Genomic DNA, 23,976 nt, shown 5'->3' with positions numbered 1-23,976 from the left:
TTCAGGGAGGCGATTGGGTCATGAGGGCTCTGTCCTCACAAATGGGATTAATGACTTTATAAAAGATATATAAGGGAGCTGCCTCCCTCCTTTTCGCCCTTCCACCATGTGAAGACAAAGCATCCATCCCCTCTGGAGGGCAAAACAACAAGGCATCATCTTGGAAGTACAGACCAGGCCCTCACCAGACTTCCTAGAACATTGACTTTGGACTTTCTAGTATCCAGAACCACAAGAAATAAATTTCTATTGTTTATAAATTACCCAGTCTCACGTATTTTGTTATAGCAGCACAAATGGACTAAGACATGCAGACAAGAATTTACGATAGGCCAGGCACAGTGGCTCATGCCTGTAATCCCAGCACTTTAGGAGGCCAAGATGGGCGGATCTCCTGAGGTCAGGAGTTCGAGAACAGCCTGACCAATATGGTGAAACCCCATCTCTACTAAAATACAAAAATTAGCTGGGTGTGATGGCAGGCACCTGTAATCCCAGCTACTTGGGAGGCTGAGGCAGGAGGATCGCTTGAACCCAGGAGGCGGAGGTTGTAGTGAGCTGAGATCATGCCACTGTACTCCAGCCTGGGCAACAGAGCAAGACTCCATCTCAAAAAAGAATTTATGATAAACAAGTCAGGCTGTCCAGATGCAATGGCTCATGCCTGAAATTCCAGCACTTTAGGAGTCCAAGGTAGGAGGATTGCTCTAGCCCAGGAGTTCAAGACCAGCTTGGGCAACATAGCAAGACCCTGCCTCTTAAAAACATATATAAAAATAAAAAATTGTCCAGGCATGGTGGCACACACCTGTAGTCTCAGCTACTCAAGAGGCTGAGGTGGGAGGATCACTTGAGCCTGGGAGGTCAAGGCTGCAGTGAGCCATTATCATGCCACTGCATTCCAGCCTGGGCAATAGAGCAAGACACTGTCTCAAAAAAGAAAAAAAAAAATTCAGGCTAAGTAATATATTAGACCAATTGAAAGGGATCAATAGAAACATTAAAGAAAGATTCTATAGTGGGTTAATTCTGTAGTGTCCCCTCAAAATTCACATCCACCTGCCACCTCAGAATGTGCCCTTTTGGTACTAGGGTCTTTACAGATGTAATTAGTTAAGATGAGATTATGCTGGAAGACTCCTTATAATAAGAGGAGAAGGGTCAGGCACTGTGGCTCATGCCTGTAACCCCAGCACTTTGGGAGGCGAGGCGGGTGGATCACTTGAGGTCAGGAGTTCGAGACCAGCCTGGCCAACATGGTGAAACCCTGTCTCTACTAAAAATACACAAATTAGCTAGGCATAGTGGCGGGTGCATGTAATCCTGGCTACTTGGGAGGCTGAGGCTTGAGAATCACTTGAACGCGGGAGACGGAGGTTGCAGTGAGCCAAGATCATGCCACTGCACTCCAGCCTGGGCAACACAATGAGACTCTGTGTCAGGAGAAAAAAAAAAGAGGAGAGGAGAAGACACACACAGATGCCCAGCAGAGACGGCAGCCGTGTGAAGACAGAGGCAGAGGTTGGTATGTATGATGCTGCCCCGAGACAAGGAACGCCAAAGATTGCTAGCAACCACCAGCAAGTGGAAGAGGCAGGGAAGGATTCTTTCCCAGCGCTTTAAAAGAGAGCATGGTCCTGACAACATTTTGATCTCGGACTCCTGGCTTCCGGAACTATGAGAGAATGAACCTCTGCACCCGTGTTTGCTGTTTAGTTATGGTGACCCCAGGAAACTGATACATATGCCATGTAGTGCAGCCACTCAACCACAAGGGGCACTGTCTGGCAGCAAGTTCTACAAACACAAACGGTCCAAAATAATTACTGAAGTTCACAGAGAAAGCCATACAAATAGCATTCAAATATTTTTAACGATGATCAACAGGCTACAATTTATCATTTTAAAAAACATAAAACCATTATCATCTTGCTGAATAATTTGTGACCTTTGTAACAAACTGGCTGGGAACCGCTTTTAAAGAACATCCTGGTCCTGCTATCATTACACACATGGGAGGGTATCTGTAGGATAAATTCCCCCAACAATTCCCTTTCCAGGAAGAGATGCATATTTTTAATTTCGATAGACAACAGCCGAATTGCCCACCAAGGAGGAGGTACATTACACTCGCCAGAAATATGTGTGAATGGCTGTTTTCCCCAGCCTTGGCAATACTTTGCCAAGCTAAGAGGTAAGAACAGGCTTTAAAACAAACCCCGATGCAGTTCCCAAGGACAGGACTAGGGGCCTCAGACCCACATTTCCTAGCACAGGTGCTTCACCAGCCTGCCATGGCCCCTTCTCCGTCCAGTTTAGCAAGGGCGTGGCAGATTTCCTTGCAGGCACAGAGCCCAGCCTTCCAGACATCACACTTAAACTGGTTCCTACCACATCTGCAAGGAGAATCTCTTCCTCCAAGTCAGCAGTGTTTACAATAAGCAGTACGCTTTTCCCTGAGTCACTCTGAATATAGAGACCAGAAACCAATTCCAGGGTAGCAAAGGGACAGCCACTATGGTGACCTCAAGCATACAAATCACACACCTGCTTGTTCTGCCTGGTGAAGCCCTGCTGGGACCATGCATAGTCCTGTCCTCAGTGCTCAGGCACAGAACACTTAGGAGAGGAAGGCGAGGTTTCAGCTGCATGAGGTGGCATCATAGGAATTGTCTTCTCCCTGACACCCCCCAATGGCACTCAACAGCCTCACTGTCCTGACCCTAAACCACTTTGTGATTCACCCCTGGGAAGGGCAGGCAGTGAAGAACTACGGATAGAGAAGAGGAGTTGGGGAGTTACCAAGCTGTTTGCTGACCTCTTCGTTTGACTCAGAACCTGACCTTAATCTTGCTTCCAGAAAAACAATGGGCCCCATTCCTGCCCAAGCTTGCCTTCTGCAACCCAGACTATCTTAGAACGCGATGGGAGTCAAGAACGCTTTCTTTAAGGTGAAGCTGTAGACAGGTTCCCCTCACCTCCCACCTCTGCCCACATTATCTGCCTCTAGCAAATAATGGTAGTCATGACTGTACCTGTTATCCAGGAGAACACCAATCAATGGCTGTAAAGACATGAATGTATGGTTTTAGATGGTGTCTGCCTGCCTTTGCTGAAAAAGGTAAGAAGAGCAAACATTTATATATTACCATTTGTCAGTACTGCTCAAAGCACTTTTATAATATTAAACATTCATGCTGTACTCCTTACAGCAATCACAAGAGCAAGGCACTAAAACTATTCCCATTGTACAGATGAGCAAACTGAGACACTGAGAGATTGGGAACTTTGCCCAGTGAGTAAGTAGGAGATACAATAAGGAGCCACGAGGGCAGGGAGCTCCACTCCTGCCCTCCCCAGCCCTCTGTTCACTCCTGAGCATGACTGGTACCTCACAGGTGCTCAGAGAGCCGCTGGATGCAGATGAGGGAACAGCTGTGGACATTCAGTCCCTCAGACCACAAAAGGACTTTGGAAGGAGAAGAACCCTGGAAGAATGCCATGTTACTGGCAAAGGTTTGGGTTCTTACCCTAATGATTTGTAAACACAAAGGGACAATAGCGCTAAGTGATAGCAAAGCCAATCTAAACAGAATCACAGCAGTCAACCACAAGAACCCACAACGTTTCTTTTTTCTTTCTTTTTTTTTTTTTTTTTTTGAGACAGAGTTTTGCTTTTGTTGCCCAGGCTGGAATGCAATGGCGCGATCTCGGCTCGCCACAACCTCCACCTCCCAGGCTCACCCAATCCTCCCAGCTGGGATTACTGGCACACACCACCACACCCAGCTAATTTTTGTATTTTAGGTAGAGACAGGGTTTCACTATGTTCCCAGGCTGGACTCAAGCTACCCGCCTACCTCAGTCTCCCAAAGTGCTGGAATTACAGGCATGAGCCACCGTGCCTGAACCCTAGTCGTCTACTTTTTTTTTTTCTTTTTTTTTTGAGACGGAGTCTCACTCTTGCCAGGCTGGAGTGCAGTGGCACAATCTCAGCTCACTGCAACCTCTGCCTCCCGAGTTCAAGCGATTCCTGCCTCAGCCTCCCCGAGTAGCTGGGACTACAGGCGTGCACCACCACACCCAGCTGATTTTTGTATCTTTAGTAGAAATGGGGTTTCAGCATGTCGGCCAGGATGGTCTTGATCTCTTGACCTCGTGATCCACCCGCCTTGGCCTCCCAAAGTGTTGGGATTACAGGCGTGAGCCACTGTGTCCGGCCCAGTCTTTTTCTTAAAAGATCTGCTCACAATTCCAATTATTTGTGCAAGCCTGTACTAAGTACAAGAGAAAAGTGTTTCCTCTCAGCCAGGACAGAAAGTAGGAATCTTCCTCTAACTGCAGTCCTTTTCTATGGCCACTATAACAAATTACCACAAACTGAGGGGGCGTGAGACAACATACATGTATGATCTTACCGTTCTGGAGGTTGGAAGTCCTAAAGTCAAGGAATCAGAGCCATGCTGAGTCCCTGAGGGAGGAACCCCTCTGCTGTCCTGCCAACTTCCGGAGGCTGTCTGTGTTCCTTGGCACAGGCCCTTCCTCCATCTCCAAATCTCACCTGACCTCTGCTTCTACCACATCTTCATCTCGGACCCTTCTGCCTCCCTCTCATGAAGACCCTTGTGTCTACACTGGGCCCACCTGGATAACCCAGGCTAGTCTCCCCACATCAAGATCTGTAATCACTTCTGCAAAGTCCCTCTTGTCAAGGAAAGCAACATTCACAGTCTCTGTGGATTGGAATGCAGACCTCTTGGGGGAGGGGCATTATTCTGTTGATGGCAATAACCAGAGCCATTTCTTTTTCTTTTTTTTTTTTTTTTGAGACAGAGTCTCACTCTATTGCCAGGCTGCAGTGCAGTGGTGTGATCTCGGCTCACTGCAACCTCCGCCTCCCACCCCCTTCGAGTTCAAGTGATTCTCCTACCTCTGCCTCCCAAGTAACTGAGACTACAGATGGACGCTACCACACTTGCCTTTTTTTTTTTTTTTTTTGAGACAAGAGTCTCGCTCTGTCGCCCAGGCTGGAGTGCAGTGGTGTGATCTTGGCTCACTGCAAGCTCCGCCTCCTGGGTTCACACCATTCTCCTGCCTTAGACACCCAAGTAGCTGGGACTACAGGCGCCCGCCACCACGCCCAGCTAATTTTTTTTTTTTTTTTTTTGTATTTTTAGTAAAGACAGTGTTTCACCATGTTAGCCAGGATGGTCTCAAACTCATGGCTTCAAGTGATCTGCCTGCCTTGGCCTTCCAAAGTGCTGGGATTACAGGTGTGAGCCGCTGTGCCCAGCCCCTACCGTTCTTTTTAAAGCCTAGAAAAAAAAAAAAAAAATCACTTTCCCAATCTGCAAAATGGCTACTGTCCTCAATTTCCTCAAACTAATGCCTCTCAATTATGACCTCAAATCTGTCACCCTCCAAAGAGATAGCAGATGCCCTCAGGAAGGCCTTAGTTTCCCCAACATGCTTGGGTCTAAACCCACACACTCTGCCTTCCCTTCTGTTACAAGAGAAGAAGTGCACTGCTTCCCCCTCCACGCCCCCACCTGATTCCTGGATCCACCGTGCTTGGTCTTCCCACACATTTTGTTCTTGTAATTCTTCCTGTTCTTCAACTGTGTTCTCTCTGAGATTATTATCATTACATAAAAACATGCTTTAAATATCTCTCTCAGCTTTTGAAATTATTTAAAAAGTAGTTAAGTTGTACAATGTAAGTTCATTGACCACAATGGATTTAAGTTAGAAATCAATCACAAGATAGCTGGAAAAATCCCCAAGTAAATTGGAAACTAAAAAATACACTTCTAGCCAGGCGTGGTGGCTCATGCCTGTAATCCCACTACTTTGGGAGGCCAAGGCAGGCAGATCGCTTGAGGTCAGGACTTCAAGACCAGCCTGGCCAACATGGTGAAACCCCGTCTCTAGTAAAAATACAAAAATTAGCTGAGCATGGTGAAAGGCGCATCCCAGTTACTCAGGAAGCTGGAGCACAAGAATCGATTAAATCCAGGAGGTGGAGGCTGCAGTGAGCTGAGATTGCACCACTACACTCCAGCCTCGATGATAGAGCAAGACTCTGTCTCAAAAGATAAATAAGAATGAAAACAAAAATAAACTGAATGAAAGTGAAAACATATCAATGTGAGATGCCACTAAAGTCATACTCAGAGGGAATTTACACCATTTACTGCCTACATTAGAAAAGAAGTCTCAAATCAAAGCAAATCAATGACTTCCGCCTTTACAGTAAGAAACTAGAAAAAGAGCAAATAAAATCCAGTAAGGAGAAGAAAGGAAACAAAGAACAGAACAGAAATTAATATAATCAGGAAAAGAGAGAGAGAGAGAGACTCATTATAACCAAAAGTTTGAGGAAAATCAAAACAATTGATAAACCTCTAGCCAGACAGATCAGAAAAAAATACGAAAGACACAAACCAATCTCAGAAAAGACAGGTAGCATCACTACCAATGTTAAAAGGATAAGGGCATATTATGAACAACTTTGTATCAATAGAATCAGCACCTTAGATGAAACATATAAAAATTTTGAGCTCTTTGTCAATGACCAGGGCCTGCGCTTAGGCATAGATGGGCAAGTGGAGCCAACACGCCAGCGGCCCGGAGCTGGGTTTGTCGCAAAACTTATGTGACCCCGCAGAGACCCTTCGAGAAATCTCATCTCGACCAAAAGCTGAAGCTGATTGGCGAGTATGGGCTCCAGAACAAATGTGAGGTGTGGAGGGTCAAATTTACCCTGGTCAAGATCCACAAGGCTGCCAGGGAGCCGCTGACACTTGACGAGAAGGACCCACGGCTTCTGTTCGAAGTCACTCCCTGCTGCAGTGGCTGGTCCGCACTGGGGAGCTGGATGAGGGAAAGATGAAGCTGGATTACATCGTGGGCCTGAAGATCGATGATTTCTTAGAGAGATGCCTACAGACCCAGGTCTTCCAGCTGGGCTTGGGTAAGTCCATCCGCCACGGTTGTGTGCTCATCCGCCAGGTCATATCCGTGTCCATGAGCAGGTGGTGAATATCCCGTTTTTCACTGTCCGCCTGGATTCCCAGAAGCAATCGACTTCTCCCTCTGCCTCCCTATGGGGGTGGCCACCCCAGCCACGTGAAGAGGAAGAATGCCAAGATGGACCAGGGTGGGGCTGGAGCCAGAGATGACAAGGAGGAGGATTAATCCTGCTTGTCCCCTCCTGGGCTGGTGGATTGTCTAGTTTTCCTGCCAAGTGATAAAACAGGATCAATGCTTTATTTAACCAACTAAAATAGTGAAAAACAGAAATTAAGGTCACTCAAGAAGAACTGGGCCAGGCACGGTGACACAAGCCTGTAACACCAGCACTTTGAGAGGCCGAGGAGGGAGAATCGATGTAGCCCAGGAGTTCAACCAGCCTGAGCAACACAGTGAGACGCCCATCTCAAAAATAAAAATTAAAATAAAAATTTAAAAATTAGCCAGGCATGACTGTGGCACACCTGTAGTCCCAGCTACTGGGGAGGCTAGAGGGGAGGATCACCTGAGCTCAGGAAATTAAGGCTACAGTGAGCCATGACTGCAGCACTACACTCCAGCCTGGGTGACAGAGAAGACCCTGTTTCAAAAAAAAAAAAAAAAGAAAGAAAGAAAGAAAGAAAGAAATAGAAAACCTAAATAGCCCCATATCCTTAAAACAAGGTTCCAAATGATTTTGTTTTTGTTTTTGTTTTGAGAAGGAGTCTCACTCTGTTGCACAGGTTGGAGTGCAGTGGCATGATCTCGGCTCACTGCAACCTCCGCTTCCCAGGTTCAAGCAGTTCTCCTGCCTCAGCCTCCTAAATAGCTGGGATTACAGATACATGCCACCACACCCAGCTAATTTTTGTATTTTTAGTAGAGATGGGGTTTCACCATGTTAGTCAGGCTGGTCTTGAACTCCTGATCTCGTGATCCACCCGCCTCAGCTTCCCAAAGTGCTGGGATTACAGGTGTGAGCCACCGCATCCAGACCAAATGATCTTTAGGAGAAAAAAGGAAATACTGGGGTAAGCACAGTAGGAGATCACAGCAGGGGCCACCTCCGGAACCTCAAGTAAGGACCTGAGAGAGAAGGTGGAGTCAGAGTAACAGACACACAGGCGGGTTAGCCAGCTCTGCATGGAAAAGACTGAGTCGTGATGATGTCACAGTTCTCCCCAAATCTCAAAGTCACTGATCAAACAACTCAGTTTACACTGAAGACGATGGATGGGGCTCTAATTTTGTGCCCACAGCTTGACACACCTTTGGGAATTTGGTTTCAGTTTAACTTTCTTTGCCGGTACACAGATCTCACTGTGAGAATATATGATCAATCCAGATCTCTATGGATCTATATCCTCCTTGGGCAAACCTAAATGCAGACACTTTTAGCACCCATAGGAGTTAAGTCAGGATTAAATAAGAACATTCCCTCCCACTTGGGGGCATATTCGCTGGGAATCCCAGAGCGATGTCGCCTGCCCACACCTGCTAGGTGTGCTCACAGGGCATCTAATTCCCTCTCCTGAGTTCCTTTTAAGCAAGCAAGGGGATCTATGTCCAGAGAAGCAGTTACTGTGTCTAAGTAAAGTTACTGCATCTTAGGAAAAGGCAAACATTCGCATTTTGCGTGCATGATGGGCGCACACCCAAGAAAATTACTCAGCACTTGTTTTTCTCACTTTGGGGTTTTCCCAAAATAACTTCTTCAGTCCAGCTGCCATGAATCTGGAGCCCCCGACTGACCCATCAAGGTTCGATTTGGCTTCAGACACCTCTCAGATCACCCTGCGGCTCAGAGCCCGGATCCTGAAGGGCGCAGCGTGGGCAGGGGGCGGGCCCAGGAGTTGGAACAGAAGGCACAGACGGCCCCTCCTCGGAGGGGAGGGACCGAGGCCGGGGCCTTGTTCTTTAAGACTCGCAGCGCTGGATCTTAGTCTGCGCGGCGGCATTGACACTAGCGGCATTGACACTAGCTGGGCTCCTCCGGGCGCGCCCCAGGTGGTCCGAAGCCTGGTCCGCCCTCCAGGTGTCCACGCAGGTATCCCGCGCGCCCGGGTCAGTCATGTCGTCCTGCAGCCGCGTGGCGCTGGTGACCGGGGCCAACAGGGGCATCGGCTTGGCCATCGCGCGCGAATTGTGCCGACAGTTCTCGGGGGATGTGGTGCTCACCGCGCGGGACGTGGCGCGGGGTCAGGCGGCCGTGCAGCAGCTGCAGGCGGAGGGACTGAGCCCGCGCTTCCACCAACTGGACATCGACGACCTGCAGAGCATCCGCGCCCTGCGCGACTTCCTGCGCAAGGAGTACGGCGGGCTCAATGTGCTGGTCAACAACGCGGCAGTCGCCTTCAAGAGTAGGTGCAGGGCTTGGGTTGGGGCCCCCTGGAGCGCTCCGAGGGTGCGGGGTGGCCAGCCGCAGGCTCCCCACCCAACCACTTGAGTGACCAAGGAGGGTGGCGCCGGCCCCTAGGGATGCGCTCAGCCCACGCCTCCCGCGAGGCGGTTTTCGCTTTCCGTGATTCGCTGAGCTCCAGGCGGGCCCGGGCTACAGACACAGGGCGCCCCGCCCGCCGGCCTGTGTGGGCCTGTGCGCGGCCCGGGGCCCTCCCCGAACTGTCAGCCGCTGCTGTGTGCAGGAAAACTGGCCTCCTGGGAGGCGGCAACGCCCTGCTGGAGTTCATCAGCTTTCCTTCCAACGCAAGAAACATTTTCTCTGCAAAGAAAGTGTCACCGCTCGCTTTGGGCTTTCGCTTTCCTTGAAAGGGCGCATTCATAGATGCCCGGAGGCATTTGCTTGGGGAAGGAAATGAATCGCTAGAACAGGATTAGCGCGCACTTGCTCTTGGTGGACTTCACAATTTGTGTAATGCAGAGCTTTGATAGGCTCTGACCAAAAGGAAGCGAGCCCTCTCGTTCCCTCCCCCGGGGAGCTTATGTTTGTTATAAAACATGTGTGTGTGGTCTTAAAAGCATCTTCCTTAAGGAGAGGGGCGGGGATCAGATTACTTATTCTAACTACTACTGAAGAAAATTACAGGACGGGCGCAGTGGCTCACGCCTGTAATCCCAGCACTTTGGGAGGCCGAGGCAGGAGAAACGCTTGAACCTTGGAGACAGTGAGCCGAGATCGCGCCACTGCACTCCAGGATGGGCGACAGAGCGAGACTCCGTCTGGGGAAAAAAAAAAAAAAAGTTACCACGGAGAAATAAACAGGCCGGCTTCACCTCCAACCTAGTGGGGGGGGGGGGGGCGGGGAGCCTAAGAGGGAGTGAAATGAAGGATGGGGGAGCAGAAGTCTCCACTCATCCCTTTGGCCCTAGGCACTCTGCATTGTTGTACACGGGGACCTGAGACTTTCTTTGACCCGCACCGGCAACTCAGCCAGCCGGCTTTCTGGGAGCTGGGGTGCAGGAGTGGGGATTAACACCCCTAAAGCAGCCCTCAGTCATGGGCTGAGAAATTGGCGGATAAATACCCGGCTTCCTGGACGACAGGCGGAGAGACTTCCCCTTGCCTTTCAAAGTGTAGGGAATGGACCAGCAGCAGCTGCAAACCCGGGCACTCATGGCAAGGCAGAATCTCCCGCCTTGCCCCACACCTGCTGAATTAAAATCTGCATTTCCGCTGGACCCAGTGGCTCACGCCTGTAATCCCAGCACTTTGGGAGGCTGAGGCAGGCAGATAACCTGAGGTCAGGAGTTCAAGACCAGCCTGGGAAACATGGTGAAACCCTGTCTCTACTAAAAATGCAAAAATTAGCTGGGCATAGTGGCTCACTCCTGTAATCCCAGCTACTCGGGAGGCTCAGGCACAAGAATCACTTGAACCCAGGAGGCAGAGGTTGCACTGAGAGGAGATCATGCCCCTGCACTCCAGCCTGGGCAACAGAGCGAGACTCAGTCTCAAAAAAAAAAAAAGAAAAGAAAAGAAAAGAAAAAAGAAAAGAAAAGAAAAAAATCTGCATTTCAACAGAATCCCCAGCTCCCTCCTATGCACCTTTGAGAAATGGTAGTCAAAGCCAAGTGTTCTCAAGGTGTGGCTAGAGACCAATAGCTGTCACATCATCTGGGAACTTAGCAATGCAAACTCAGGCCAGGTGCGATGGCTCACGCCTGTAATCCCAGCACTTTGGAAAGCCGAGGCGGGCGGATCACTTGAGGTCAGGAGTTGGGGACCAGCCTGGCCAACATGGCGAAACCCCATCTCTGCAAAAAATAAAAAAATTAGCCAGGCGTGGTGGCACGTGCCTGTAATCCCAGCTACTCCAGAGGCTGAGGCAGGAGAATCGCTTGAACTCCAGAGGTGGAGGTTGCAGTGAGCCGAGATTGTGCCACTGCACTCCGGCCTGGGTGACAGAGTAAGACTCCATCTCGGAGAAAAAAAAAAAAAAAAAAAGAAAGAAAAAGAAAAAAGAAAGAAAAGAAATATAAATTCTGGAGCCCTACTCCAGCCCTTTGCAATCAGAAACTCTGATGGTGAGGCCCAGAAAGCTGTGTTTTAACAGCTTACAAGTGATTCGGTGACTCTACAAGTGATTCGGATGCACACTAAAGTTTGAGAATCACTGACCTCGTTTTTAAAAATTGTTTTAAAATTAACTTTTTTTTCCCTTTAGTTGTTCGGAGTTAGGATCCACATTGTCATGTGAGTTTCAGGGGGAAAAATATGACTTTCTTTCTGTTTCTTTCTCTTTCTGAAAGGTGATGATCCAATGCCCTTTGACATTAAAGCCGAGATGACACTGAAGACAAATTTTTTTGCCACTAGAAACATGTGCAACGAGTTACTACCGATAATGAAACCTCATGGTAAGCCCAGCGTGTGGACAGTCGGGTTGCTTCCCTCAGTAAGAAGTGGGCCACAGGCTTCTCGGAGCAGGGCTGCCCTGCAGAAATCACTCAGCGGTGCTAGTTCTCTGAAGGGGGAAAAATAGAAAATGGCTTCATTTTCCCAGTGTTTAGCTTCTCACTCCAACATTTAAGGTTTTGTTTTTTTTTTTGTTTTTTTGCAGGGGTGTGGGTGGTGGGAAGAAATTTTGCTCTTGTGCAGGCTGTAGTGCAATGGTATGATCTTGGCTCATTGCAACCTCCACCTCCTGGGTTCAAGCAATCCTCCTGCCTTAGCCTCCCGAGTAGCTGGGATTACAGGCACCCACAACCACCACCACCACGCCTGGCTAATTTTTTATATTTTTAGTAGAGATGCAGTTTCACCATGTTGGCCAGGCTGGTTTCAAACTCCTGACCTTCAGGTGATCCACCCACCTTGGCCTCCCAAAGTGGTGGAATTACAGGCATGAGCCACTACGCCCAGCCTTAGCTTTAAGTTTCAAAGGTAAGTATGACATATCACAATGCTTTGGGATCCATGTCATGAACTCAATCCCAGAATGATAGAATGTTGTGAGTTCCCAAAGGCCTCTTGCCTCTGGTCAATCTCATGAGTCCTCCAGCCCTCCAAGGTGATGGGCCCACATCTAGCTCATCTCTGGACCTTGGCATCTGTTCTAGCATTACGACTTTTCCTATATTCCTTTCTTCTTGTACCAAACTTTCTCAAGTTGATGCAGAAAATCCAAAAGAAGTTTTCATTCTTTTTTTTTTTTTTTTTTTTTTTTTGAGACAGAGTCTCGCTCTGTCATCCAGGCTAGAGTACAGTGGCGGGATCTTGGCTCACTGCAGTCTCCACCTCCCAAGTTCAAGGGATTCTCCTGTCTCAGCCTCCCAAGTAGCTGGGATTACAGGTGTGCACCACCATGCCCAGCCCATTTTGTATTTTTAGTAGAGATGGGATTTCACCATGTTGACCAGGCTAGTCTCAAACTCCTAACCTCAAGTGATCCACCCACCTCTGCCTCCCAAAATGCTGGGATTACAGGTATGAGCCACCGTGCCTGGACTAGAAATTTTCTTTATTAGGAAATATCTTGCCTATACCTGCAGGTGTTCAATAAATGTTACTGTTATACTTTTCCTACAAATATTGGAGTGCCTGCCATATTCCAGGCATTATGCTGGGTTCTGGGTGTGCAATGGTGAGCATTATAGACAGGGACCATCTCATTTGTGGAGCTGAAAGTCTAGCAGGGGAGACAACCATTAGCAAAGAATCTGAAGTGTGAAATGACAGCTGGGCTGGGGGACAGGGAAGCTTGCTTCCTTGAGGATTTTCTTCCCCAAGAAGTTAACTGTGGATTCTTAGAACTGTGGTTCTTATTTAAATTGTTTTTTTTTTTTTTTTTTTTTTTTGACAGAGTCTTGCTCTGTTGCCCAGGCTGGAGTGCAGTGGCAGATTTCAGTTCACTGCAACCTCCACCTTCCGGGTTCAAGGGATTCTCCTGCCTTAGCCTCTTGAGTAGCTGGGACTACAGGCATGTGCTACTACGCCCAGCTGATTTTTATATTTTTTAGTAGACACAGGGTTTTGCCATGTTGGCCAGGCTGGTCTTGAACTCCTGACCTAAAGTGATCCACCTGCCTCAGCCTCCCAAAGTGCTGGGATTACACACGTGAGCTACTGCACCTGGCCAGAAGTGTGCTTTTCTTAGTTTAACATTTTGAATAATGATTATTGACCAGGTGTGGTGGCTCATGCTGTAATGTCAGCACTTTGGGAGGCTGAGGCAGGAAGATCACTTGAGCCCAGGAGTTTAAGACCAGGCTGGAAAACACGGCAAGATCCTCGTCACTTTTTAAAAAAACAACCAAACAAACCAAACAAACAAAATTATCTCTGGATGCAAAAACTTGTTTTTTTTTTCTCTTGAGACAGTCTCCCTCTGTTGCCCAGGCTGGAGTGCAGTGGAACAATCTCGACTCACTTCAACCTCTGCCTCTCAGGTGCAAGCGATTCTCCTGCCCCAGCCTCCCAAGTAGCTGGGGTTATGGGTGAGCACCACCACACCCAGCTAATTTTTTTGTATTTTTAGTAGAGACGGAGTTCCACCATGTTGGCCAGGTTGATCTGGAATTCCTGACCTCAGGTTATCCACCTTCCTTGGCCTCCCAAAATGCTGGGATTACAAGCTTGAGCCACTATACCCAGCCGTAAAAACTTCTTAACCTAAGAAGGTGAATGGTGAGAGATGCATTTGTACTCTCTCAGTTTCTTAGTGGGATGAGATCATAGAAAGCCTGCAGGGAGAACTGGAGGTGCTTTGAAAGGGGATGGAGTTTCTAAATGCAAATCTAAGCCAATATAAATGCACATTTTAAAAACTCTCGTTTTTACACAAAAGGTAACATTTCATACAATGTTCGCCACTTGGCTTTCTTTACTCCCTATGTCTGGGGCTCTCTCCAGATTTGGTCAGGAAGCTTTTCTCTTTTTTGTGGCTGCATAGGGATGCAGCCATTGTAGGGATGTCTTTTACTCAGGGTTGGGAAGTTTTCTCCTGATAAATTTTTGAATGGGAACTTGAGAGCTGCAAGCTATTAAAGACACCTTTAAAACTCCATCCCCTTTCAGAGCACCTGCAGTTCTCCCCGCAGGCTTTCTACAATCCCATCTTCCTAAGAAACTGAGCAAGTACAAGAGTACAAGTACAATTCCTACCATTCACCTTTTTAGGTTAAGAAGTTTTTGCAGGCCGGGCGCGGTGGCTCAAGCCTGTAATCCCAGCACTTTGGGAGGCCGAGACGGGCGGATCACGAGGTCAGGAGATCGAGACCATCCTGGCTAACACGGTGAAACCCCGTCTCTACTAAAAATACAAAAAACTAGCCGGGCGAGGTGGCGGGCACCTGTGGTCCCAGCTACTCGGGAGGCTGAGGCAGGAGAATGGCGGGAACCCGGGAGGCGGAGCTTGCAGTGAGCTGAGGTCCGGCCACTGCACTCCAGCCCGGCGACAGAGCGAGACTCCGTCTCAAAAAAAAAAAAAAAAGAAGTTTTTGCAGCCAGGTGCGGTGGCTCACACCTGTAATCCTAGCACTTTGGGAGGCCAAGGCAGGTGGATCACGAGATCAGGAGATCAAGACCATCCTGGCCAACACGGTGAAAGCCCGTCTCTAATAAAAATACAAAAAAAAATTAGCCAGGCATGGTGGTGGGTGCCTGTAGTTCTAGCTACTCAGGAGGCTGAGGCAGGAGAATGATGTGAACCTGGGAGGCAGAGCTTGCAGTGAGCCAAGATCGTGCCACTGCACTTCAGCCTGGGCGACGGCACCACACTCCATCAAAAAAAGGAAGGAAGGAAGAAAGGAAGGAAGGAAGGAAAGGAGGGAGGGAGGGAGGGAAGGAAGGAAGGAAGGGAAAAGAAAATATCATAAGAATGCACTTAATCCTGAGTAACATAGGGAGACCCCATCTCTACACAAAAAATGAAAATTAAAAGTTAGCTGGGCATAGCGGCGTGCTGCAGCTTCTCGAGAGACTGAGGTGGGAGGATCGCTTGGGCCCTGGAGGTTAAGGCTGCAGTGAGCTATGATTGCGCCACGGTACTCTAGCCTGGGTGACAGAGCAAGACTTTCTCTCAAACAAACAAACAATCAAAAAATGCATTTAATGCATCTGACCTACCAAACACCATAGATCAGCCTCACGTAGCTTTAAAGTGCTTTGAACGCTTACGTTAGCCTATAGTCCAGCAAAGTCATCTAACACAAAGCCTATTTTATCATAAAGTGTTGAGTATCTTCTGTAATTTATTGAATCTGTACTGAAAGTGAAATGCAGAATGGTTGTATGGGGGCTCCAAATACAGATTCTGCAGAATGCATATCGCTTTCCTCACCCATCAGTGAAATCAGTAAGTCCTAAGTGGAACCATCAGAAGGGAGGGACCATCTGTATTTGACTTGCTTATTTGTTCGAGGTTCTGAGTAAATAGGCCAAGCAACTACTAAGCCACTAGAGGGAGCAACTTGCCTACTCTTTCTAGAGCAAGGCAGCAGGTGTTTCGGGACTGGTGGGGCCACCTGGACCTCAGTGGAGGGTGGTGTGGGTGCAGCCCTTCCCAGGGCGGGTGACCCACCTGGCTGACGAAGCTGACCGTCAGCCCCTGGCCTCTCTCCCAGAGGTGTGCCTTCAGATCAAAGAGGACACCTCCTCCCCTTAAGAGGATTTGTTTCCTCGAAGGCACAGCTTCTATGATCTGTGTTTTATTTCTTCCTTTCCCTTTTACATTTAATTCCTTGTAGCCACCAAGTTTTTGAGAACAAAGCTGTTTAGGAAGCAATGAAGAACACAACATCATTGATGTAGTATTCCTGGCCAAAATATTGATGTGACTCTCATCATGAGAAAATCAGACCAATTCACTTTGAGAGAAATACCACCAAATAATGGTCTACAGTCTTCAAAAAAAAAAAAAAAAAGGTCATTGCAAACTACTCTACATTAAAATATATGAAAGAGATGAGACAATTAAATGCAATCCATGGGCCAGGCATGGTGACTCATGCCTGTAATCCCAGCACTTTGGGAGGCCAAGGTGGGCAGATCATGAGGTGAAGAGATCGAGACTATCCTCGTTAACATAGTGAAACTCCATCTCTACTAAAAATATAAAAAAATAGCCGGGCATGGTGGCGGGCGCCTGTAGTCCAAGCTACTTGGGAGGCTGAGGCAGGAGAATGGCGTGAACCTGGGAGGTGGAGCTTGCAGTGAGCGGAGATCGCGCCACTGCACTCCAGCCTGGGCAACAGAGCAAGACTCCGTCTCAAAAAAAAAAAAAAAATGCAATCCATGATCCTACTTTGGACCCTGGATTAAAACAAACAAAAACTATAAAAGAACATTACTGGGACAATTTGGACACATTTGAATATGGGCTATATTTTAGATAATAGTGTCATGTAACGATAAATGCCTAGCATGTGGTCATAACTGTAGTAATGTAGGGGAATGCCCTTGTTACCATATATAATACTAAAGTGTTTAAGATGAAGGTTTATGATATCAGCAACTTGGAAAGAAAAAGGAACAGAGAGGGAAAAGCAAACATAGCAAAATATTAACAATTAGTGAACTTAGGTGAAGGATATAGGGTGTTTATCGAACTATTCTTGCAACTTCTCTGTAACAGGAAAGAAATACATACATTCACTTCATCTTTGAAGGTGAGAGAGAGAAGGAAGGAAAGAAATACTGAATAGTACTAGGTATCTGGGGGGATGAGTGAGGTGCTAGTTTCCAAGGACAGAGTGAGGGTCTCTCTTGTGGAATTGGGGTCCATAAGAATGTGCAGCTCCCCTGCAATGGGAACCTGTGGGGAATGCCAATCAGAAAATGAAATAAAATCTACAGATCCGGCCAGTATGGTGGCACACGCCTGCAACCCCAGCACTTTGGAAGGCTGAGGAAGGCAGATCACCTGAGGTCAGAAGTTTGAGACCAGCCTGGCCAACATGGTGAAACTCCATCTCTACTAAAAATACAAAAATTAGCTGGGCGTGGTGGCACACACCTGTAATCCTAGCTACTTGGGAGGCTGAGGCAGGAGAATCGCTTAAACTCGAGAGATGGAGGTTACAGTAAGCCGGGATCGTGCCACTGCACTTCAGCCTGGATCACAGAGCAAAACTCTATCTCAAAAAACAAACAAACAAACAAAAAAACTAGAGATCCTACTGGACACAGAGAATATGCATTTGGAATAATATGTAAGAAAAGAACTCCCTAAAATTAGTGGGGTTTGATGCTGATGAAATGTGTAAATTAACACATTTACTGGTTTTTGGATTTCCACCAGTACTTCAAATTGTTGTAAAATATTTGGCCTGCATATTTGTTTCTGTGGGCACAATTGTCCCTTTAGTAGCTGTGAATTATGATCAACATGAATATTCATAATCTAATGAATATTAATATTATCAAATAGGGACTAAAAAGTAATGAAATCAGGCCCGATGCAGTGGCTCACGTCTGTAATCCTAGCACTTTGGGAGGCAGAGGCAGGCAGATCTCCTGAGCTCAGGAGTTTGAGACCAGCCCAGCCAACATGGAGAAACTCCGTTTCCACAAAAAATACAAAAATTAGTCAGGCGTGGTGGTGTGTGCCTGTGGTCCCAGCTACTTGTGGGGCTGAGGCAGGAGGATCACTTGAGCATAGGAGGTGGAGGCTACAGTGAGCTGAGATCTTGCCACTGCACTCCAGCTTGGGTGGCAGAGTGAGATTCTGTCTCAAAAAATAAAGTAATGACATAAAAACCAGGATGGAAAAACAGCCCATTCCACATGTGAAGTGTCCATAATGAAGGACAGACAGACTCATCCCCAGGGATTCCTTACTGCTGCTGGTTGTGGCACTAAGGAATTGGGGTGGCTGCCCACAGTCCTAGGAAATTGGGTGTGCCTAGGAAATTGAGAGCATTAGTCCTTAGGGTGAGAGCACTGTCCCTCAGAAAGCAGGTTTATAAGTACTTGGAGTGTGTATGCTGGGGAGGAGTGGTTTCCTAAAACTGCCGGGGGCTGGGCACACAGTGGCTCACACCTGTAATCCCAGCACTTTGGGAGGCCAAGGCGGGCGGATCACTTGAGGTCAGGAGTTCAAGCCCATTATGGCCAACAGGTGAAACCTCATCTCTACTAAAAAAATACAAAAATTAGCTGGGCGTGGTGGCGCACACCTGTCGTCCCAGCTACTTGGGAGGTTGGTGCAGGAGAATCACTTGATCCTGGGAGGCGGAGGTTGCAGTGAGCCGAGATTGTGCCACTGCACTCCAGCCTAGGTGACAGAACGAGACCTTGTCTCACAAAACAAAATTTAAAAAATTTAGGCTGGGGGCAGAGGCTCACACCTATAATCCTAGCACTTTGGGAGGTCGAGGTGAGCAGATCACTTCAGGTCAGGAGTTCAATACCAGCCTGGCCAACATGGCAAAACACCGTCTCTACTAAAATTACAAAAATTCGCTGGGCGTGGTGACGGGCACCTGTAATCCCAGCTACTTGGGAGGCTGATGCAGGAGAATTGCTTGAACCCGGGAGTCAGAGGTTGCAGTGATCTAAGATTGCACCATTGCACTCCAGCATGGGTGATAGAGCAAGACTGTGTCTTAAAAATCAATCAATCAATCAATAAATTTAAAAGTAAAAATAAAACTGCTTGGGGAATCTACAAATTTACTACCGATAGAGCAAGACTATGTCTTTAAATAAATAAATAAATAAATAAATTTAAGTAAAAGTAAAAATAAAACTGCCTGGGGAATCTACAAATTTACTACCTCACCCATCTCTCAGAGAATCCCTGAGAAAGGGAGCCCTTCTCACTGATGGAGGTGTGTTCTTCCCCTTGGGAGCATAGGGCCAAAAAAATATCAAAACCCATGGGTGCATAGATTTTATGCCTTCTATAGTCACATTTTAAATTTTTTTAAAAATTTGATTGTTACTTTTTGAGAAAGGGTCTCATTCATGTCACCCAAGCTGGAGTGTAGTGGAGTGTAGTGGTGTGATCATGGCTCACTGCAATTTCTACTTCCTGGATTCAGGTGATCCTCTTACCTCAGCTTCCTGAGTAGCTGAGACCACAGGCACATGCTACCACACCCAGCTAATTTTTGTATTTTTAGTAGAGATAGAGTTTTGTCACATTGCCCAGGCTGGTCTTGAGCTCCTGGGTTCAAGTGATCCACCCCTCTCGGCCTCCCAAAGTGCTGGGATTACAGGCATGAGCCACAGTGTCCAATCACTTTTTTGCTTTTAATCAGCAATTAAACCTGCACAATGGCCAGGCGTGGTGGCTCACGCCTATAATCTCAACACTTTGGGAGGCTGAGACAGGCAGATCACTTGAGATCAGGAGTTCAAGACCAGCCAGGCCAACATGGTGAGACCCTGTCTCTACTAAAAATACAAAAATTAGCCAGGTATGGTGGTGGGCACCTGTAATCCCAGCTACTCAGGAGGCTGAGGCAGGAGAATTGCTTGAACCTGGGAGGCGGAGTTTCCAGTGGGTCAAGAGGGCATCACTGTACTCCAGCCTGGTCAACAGGGCGAGACTCTATCTCAAAAAAAAAAAAAAAAAGGCGAGGTGTGGTGGCTCATGCCTGTAATTCCAGCACTTTGGGAGGCCGAGGCGGGCAGATCACGAGGTCAGGAAATCAAGACCATCCTGGCTAACACAGTGAAACCCGTCTCTATTAAAAATACAAAAAAATTAGCCGGGCATGGTAGCGGGCACCTGTAGTCCCAGCTACTCGGGAGGCTGAGGCAGGAGAATGGCATGAACCCGGGAGGCGGAGCTTGCAGTGAGCCGAGATTGCACCACTGCACTCCAGCCTGCACTCGCGACAGAGCGAGACTCCGTCTCAAAAACAAGCAGACAAACAAACAAAAAAACCCCTGCACAATGACTCAATTATATGTTTGGTATATTCAACCAATGGTTGTATCTCTGTGATATGCTTTCATATTTTTCTCACTCTGTTTCAGGGAGAGTGGTGAATATCAGTAGTTTACAGTGTTTAAGGGCTTTTGAAAACTGCAGTGAAGATCTGCAGGAAAAGTTCCGCAGTGACACACTCACAGAGGGAGACCTGGTGGATCTCATGAAAAAGTTCGTGGAGGACACAAAAAATGAGGTGCATGAGAGGGAAGGCTGGCCCAACTCACCTTATGGAGTGTCCAAGTTGGGGGTCACGGTCTTATCGAGGATTCTGGCCAGGCGTCTGGATGAGAAGAGGAAAGCCGACAGGATTCTGGTGAATGCGTGCTGCCCAGGACCAGTGCAGACAGACATGGATGGGAAATACAGCATCAGGACTGTGGAGGAGGGGGTTGAAACCCCTGTCTACTTGGCCCTCCTACCTCCAGATGCCACTGAGCCACAAGGCCAGCTGGTCCATGACAAAGTTGTGCAAAACTGGTAAACATCTGCTTCGGAGCTTGATGCTTAATAAAGGTTGGTGGAATGAATGAATGATGTTGTGGTTTGATTCCCTTTCTGTTCTTTTTTTTTTTTTTTTTTTTTGAGATGGAGTCTCGCTCTTGTCGCCCAGGCTGGAGTGCAGTGGCGCGATCTCAGCTCACTGCAACCTCTGCCTCCTGGGTTCAAGCTGTTCTCCTGTCTCAGCCTCCTGAGGAGCTGGGATTACCAAGGGTCTGCCATCACGCTTGGCTAATTTTTGTAATTTTCGTAGAGACAGGATTTCACCATGTTGGCCAGGCTGGTCTCGAACTCCTGACCTTGGTTTATCTGCCTGCCTCGGCCTCCCAAAGTGCTGGGATTAAAGGCGTGAGCCACGGCACCCAGCCTTTTTAATTTTTTCTTCTTCTTTGTTTTTGTTTTTGTTTGTTTTTGTTTTTGAGATGAAGTTTCACTCTTGTTGCCCAGGCTGGAGTGCAATGGCATGATCTCGGCTCACCGCAACGTCCACCTCCCAGGTTCAAGTGATTCTCCTGCCTGAGCCTCTTGAGCAGTTGGGATTACAGGCATGTGCCACCACACCTGGCAAATTTTGTATTTTTAGTAGAGATGGGGTTTCTCCATGTTGGTCAGGCTGGTCTCGAACTCCTGACCTCAGGTGATCTGCCTGCCTTGGCCTCTCAAAGTGCTGAGATTATAGGCATGAGCCATCACACCCAGCCTCTTTCTGTTCTTGAAAAGGAATGTTCATAAGAATCTCTCTGGGAGAAAGGTGTCTAGTTCTGGAATCTGGAGCTGAACAACATTGCTATGCCCAACTCTTTAGCCTGAGAGGGAGAAGAACATAGTCTCAAATTTTAGTGGGCATCAGAACCACCTGAAGGGCTGATTAAAACAGATTGCTGGTTCCCCTCACCACACCAATTCACTTCATTTCTAACAAGTTCTCAGGTGGTACTGACACTGCTGGTCCTGGGACTGCACTTAGAACCACTGGCATAGCAAGTGGTTTTAGAACTATGGAGCCATTTTCCAGCTGTTCCTTGCTGTTTCCAGTTTTTTGATTCTGTAAGGGTGATTCTTTATCCTCTATTTCCTTAGCTCTGCAAGCTTTCTTTGCATCTCATTCTGTTTTGAGTATATTTTTGTTGGTTCTTATACTTTTTTTTTTTTTTGTCTGAGACAGCGTCTCAGTCTGTTGCCCATGCTGGAGTACAGTGGCACAATCTCAGCTCACTGCAACCTCCACCTCCTGGGTTCAAGCAATTCTTCTACCTCAGCCTCCCAAGTAGCTGGGACTACAGGTACCCACCACCACACCCGGCTAATTTTTTGTATTTTTAGTAGAAATGGGGTTTCTCCATGTTGGCCAGGCTGGTCTCAAACTCCTGGCCTCCAGTGATCTGCCCACCCCAGTCTCCCAAAGTGCTGGGATTACAAGCAAGAGCCACCACACCTGGCTGGTTCTTATACTTATGAAGTAGTAGAGCTTGAGGGACTCAGAAGGAATATCTTCTTTAACTGGGACATGATTTCTTCTAGATTTTTCAGCTGGGTTTTGCATTCTGCATTCCTTCCGAGAATGTTTGCAAGGTTGCCCAGCCACCGCAACTTTATCCCTTTAGTTCTTTACCGAAACACATGCAGACGTCTTCTTCTTAACCTGTGTACACCCCCTGTGAACTACAGCCCAGAGTGATTCTTCAGTGGCTCCCTAAGCCTTTTTTTTTTTTTTTTTTTTTTAATTTGAGACAGGGTCTTGCTTTGTTGCCCACTCTGGAGTGCAGTGGCAATGATCATGGGTTACTGCAGCCTCGACCTCCAGGGCAAGAGACTTCCAAGACTAAAACTTCAAGTGATCCCCCGACCTCAGCCTCCTAAGTAGCTGGGACTACAGGCATGTGCCATCATGCCCAAATAATTTTTTAATTTTTGGTAGAGACAGGGTCTCACTATGTTGCCCAGGCTGGTCTTGTACTCCTGGACTAAAGCAATCTTCACTCCTTTGCCTCTTGAAATGCTGGGATTCCAGACATGAGCCACCGCACCCACCCTCTTTTATAATTTTTTTTTTCAGATAGTCTCGCTCTGTCGCCTGGCTGGAGTGCAGTGGTGCCGTCTTGGCTCACTGCAACCTCCACCTCCCATGTTCAAGCAATTCTCCTGCCTCAGCCTCCCGAGTAGAGTGGCTGGAATTACAGGTGTGCACCATCATGCCTGGCTAATTTTTGTATTTTTAGTAGAGATGGGGTTTTGCCATGTTGTCCAGGCTGGTCTTGAACTCCTGACCTCAGGTGATCCGCCTGCCTCAGCCTTCCAAAATGCTGTGATTACAGGAGTGAGCCAGCACCTCTTTTATAATCTTTATGACAATAGGTGAGTTCACATTCCCTGCTTTCAAATGGGATTGGTTTTGCAACAGGCCTCCTGGCTTCAGGTTACACTCTGTGGAAAAAAGACTTGGAGACCAAGGAGCCTTCTGAAAAAGAAGAAATGCACTTGCAAAGGTTTGCAAGAGTGTCAAGGCTTCGGCAAGAATGGTTGGTCAAACAACAGAAATTCAGTGGAATTTAAATTCTGGCTGGCCACAGTGACTCAAGTCTGTGATCCCAGAACTTTGGGAGGCTGAGGCAGGAGGATCACCTGAGGTCAGGCGTTTGAAACCAGCCTGGGCAACACAGCAGGCCTCCATGTCTGCAAGAAAACACAAAAATTAGCCAGTATGTTGGCACACACCTGTAGTCCTAGCTACTTGGTAGGGTAAGGTGGGAGGGTCACTTGAACCCAGGAGTTCAAGGCTGCAGTGAGCTATGGTCATACTGTTATCAGGGGGTCCTTGCTCCCAGAGCTCCCAAGGTGATGGCCTCGTGCTCTCTGACCTGGGGTTCTTGGCCTCACGGATTCCAAGGAAGGGAATATTGGGCCATGCGGTCAGTGTTATAGCTCTACTAGAAGCCGTGGGTCATGGAAGAGAACCGTGGAACCCAGTGACTAGTGTTCAGCTCGATTAGGATGAACCCGGGAACTTAGCCGTGCAGGAACAATGGCAAGCCTTTATCCTGATCGGGAGTGGCAATGGGCGCCTCGCTGGATCAGGAGCACAGTGGACACCCTGCCGGATCCAGAGGGATGGAAGTCAGCGGCAGGT

The 23,976-nt window shown here is 47.8% G+C and overlaps 1 protein-coding gene, 1 long non-coding RNA gene and 1 pseudogene across 7 annotated transcripts in view; 2 read left to right on the top strand and 1 right to left on the bottom strand.

The window, feature by feature from the left end:
* LOC102140471 (uncharacterized) overlaps positions 1 to 23,976 on the bottom strand; it is a 69,060-nt gene that overhangs the window by 39,260 nt on the left and 5,824 nt on the right. For 3 of the 6 annotated variants that reach the window (XR_012432023.1, XR_012432022.1, XR_012432021.1), the window contains exons 2-3: positions 20,576 to 20,631; positions 3,036 to 3,112 (exon numbers count right to left, since the gene is read on the bottom strand). This is a non-coding gene — a long non-coding RNA (uncharacterized lncRNA). Of the gene's footprint in view, positions 1 to 3,035; positions 3,113 to 20,524; positions 20,632 to 23,976 lie in introns of those variants that run through there. The other 3 variants (XR_012432025.1, XR_012432024.1, XR_012432020.1) reach the window with 2 other exon arrangements.
* On the top strand, positions 3,381 to 7,197 carry LOC102142827 (small ribosomal subunit protein uS4-like; annotated as a pseudogene).
* CBR3 (carbonyl reductase 3) lies at positions 8,953 to 20,878 on the top strand. Its single transcript, XM_005548722.4, has 3 exons — positions 8,953 to 9,371; positions 11,719 to 11,826; positions 20,396 to 20,878. Exons 1-3 carry the CDS (start codon positions 9,083 to 9,085, stop codon positions 20,830 to 20,832), a joined length of 834 nt encoding a protein of 277 aa, XP_005548779.1. The 5' UTR covers positions 8,953 to 9,082; the 3' UTR covers positions 20,833 to 20,878.

The sequence above is a fragment of the Macaca fascicularis genome, chromosome 3 (genome assembly GCF_037993035.2).
Source record: "Macaca fascicularis isolate 582-1 chromosome 3, T2T-MFA8v1.1".
NCBI classification, from domain to species: domain Eukaryota; kingdom Metazoa; phylum Chordata; class Mammalia; order Primates; family Cercopithecidae; genus Macaca; species Macaca fascicularis.
This window is presented reverse-complemented; position numbering and strand designations above follow the sequence as displayed.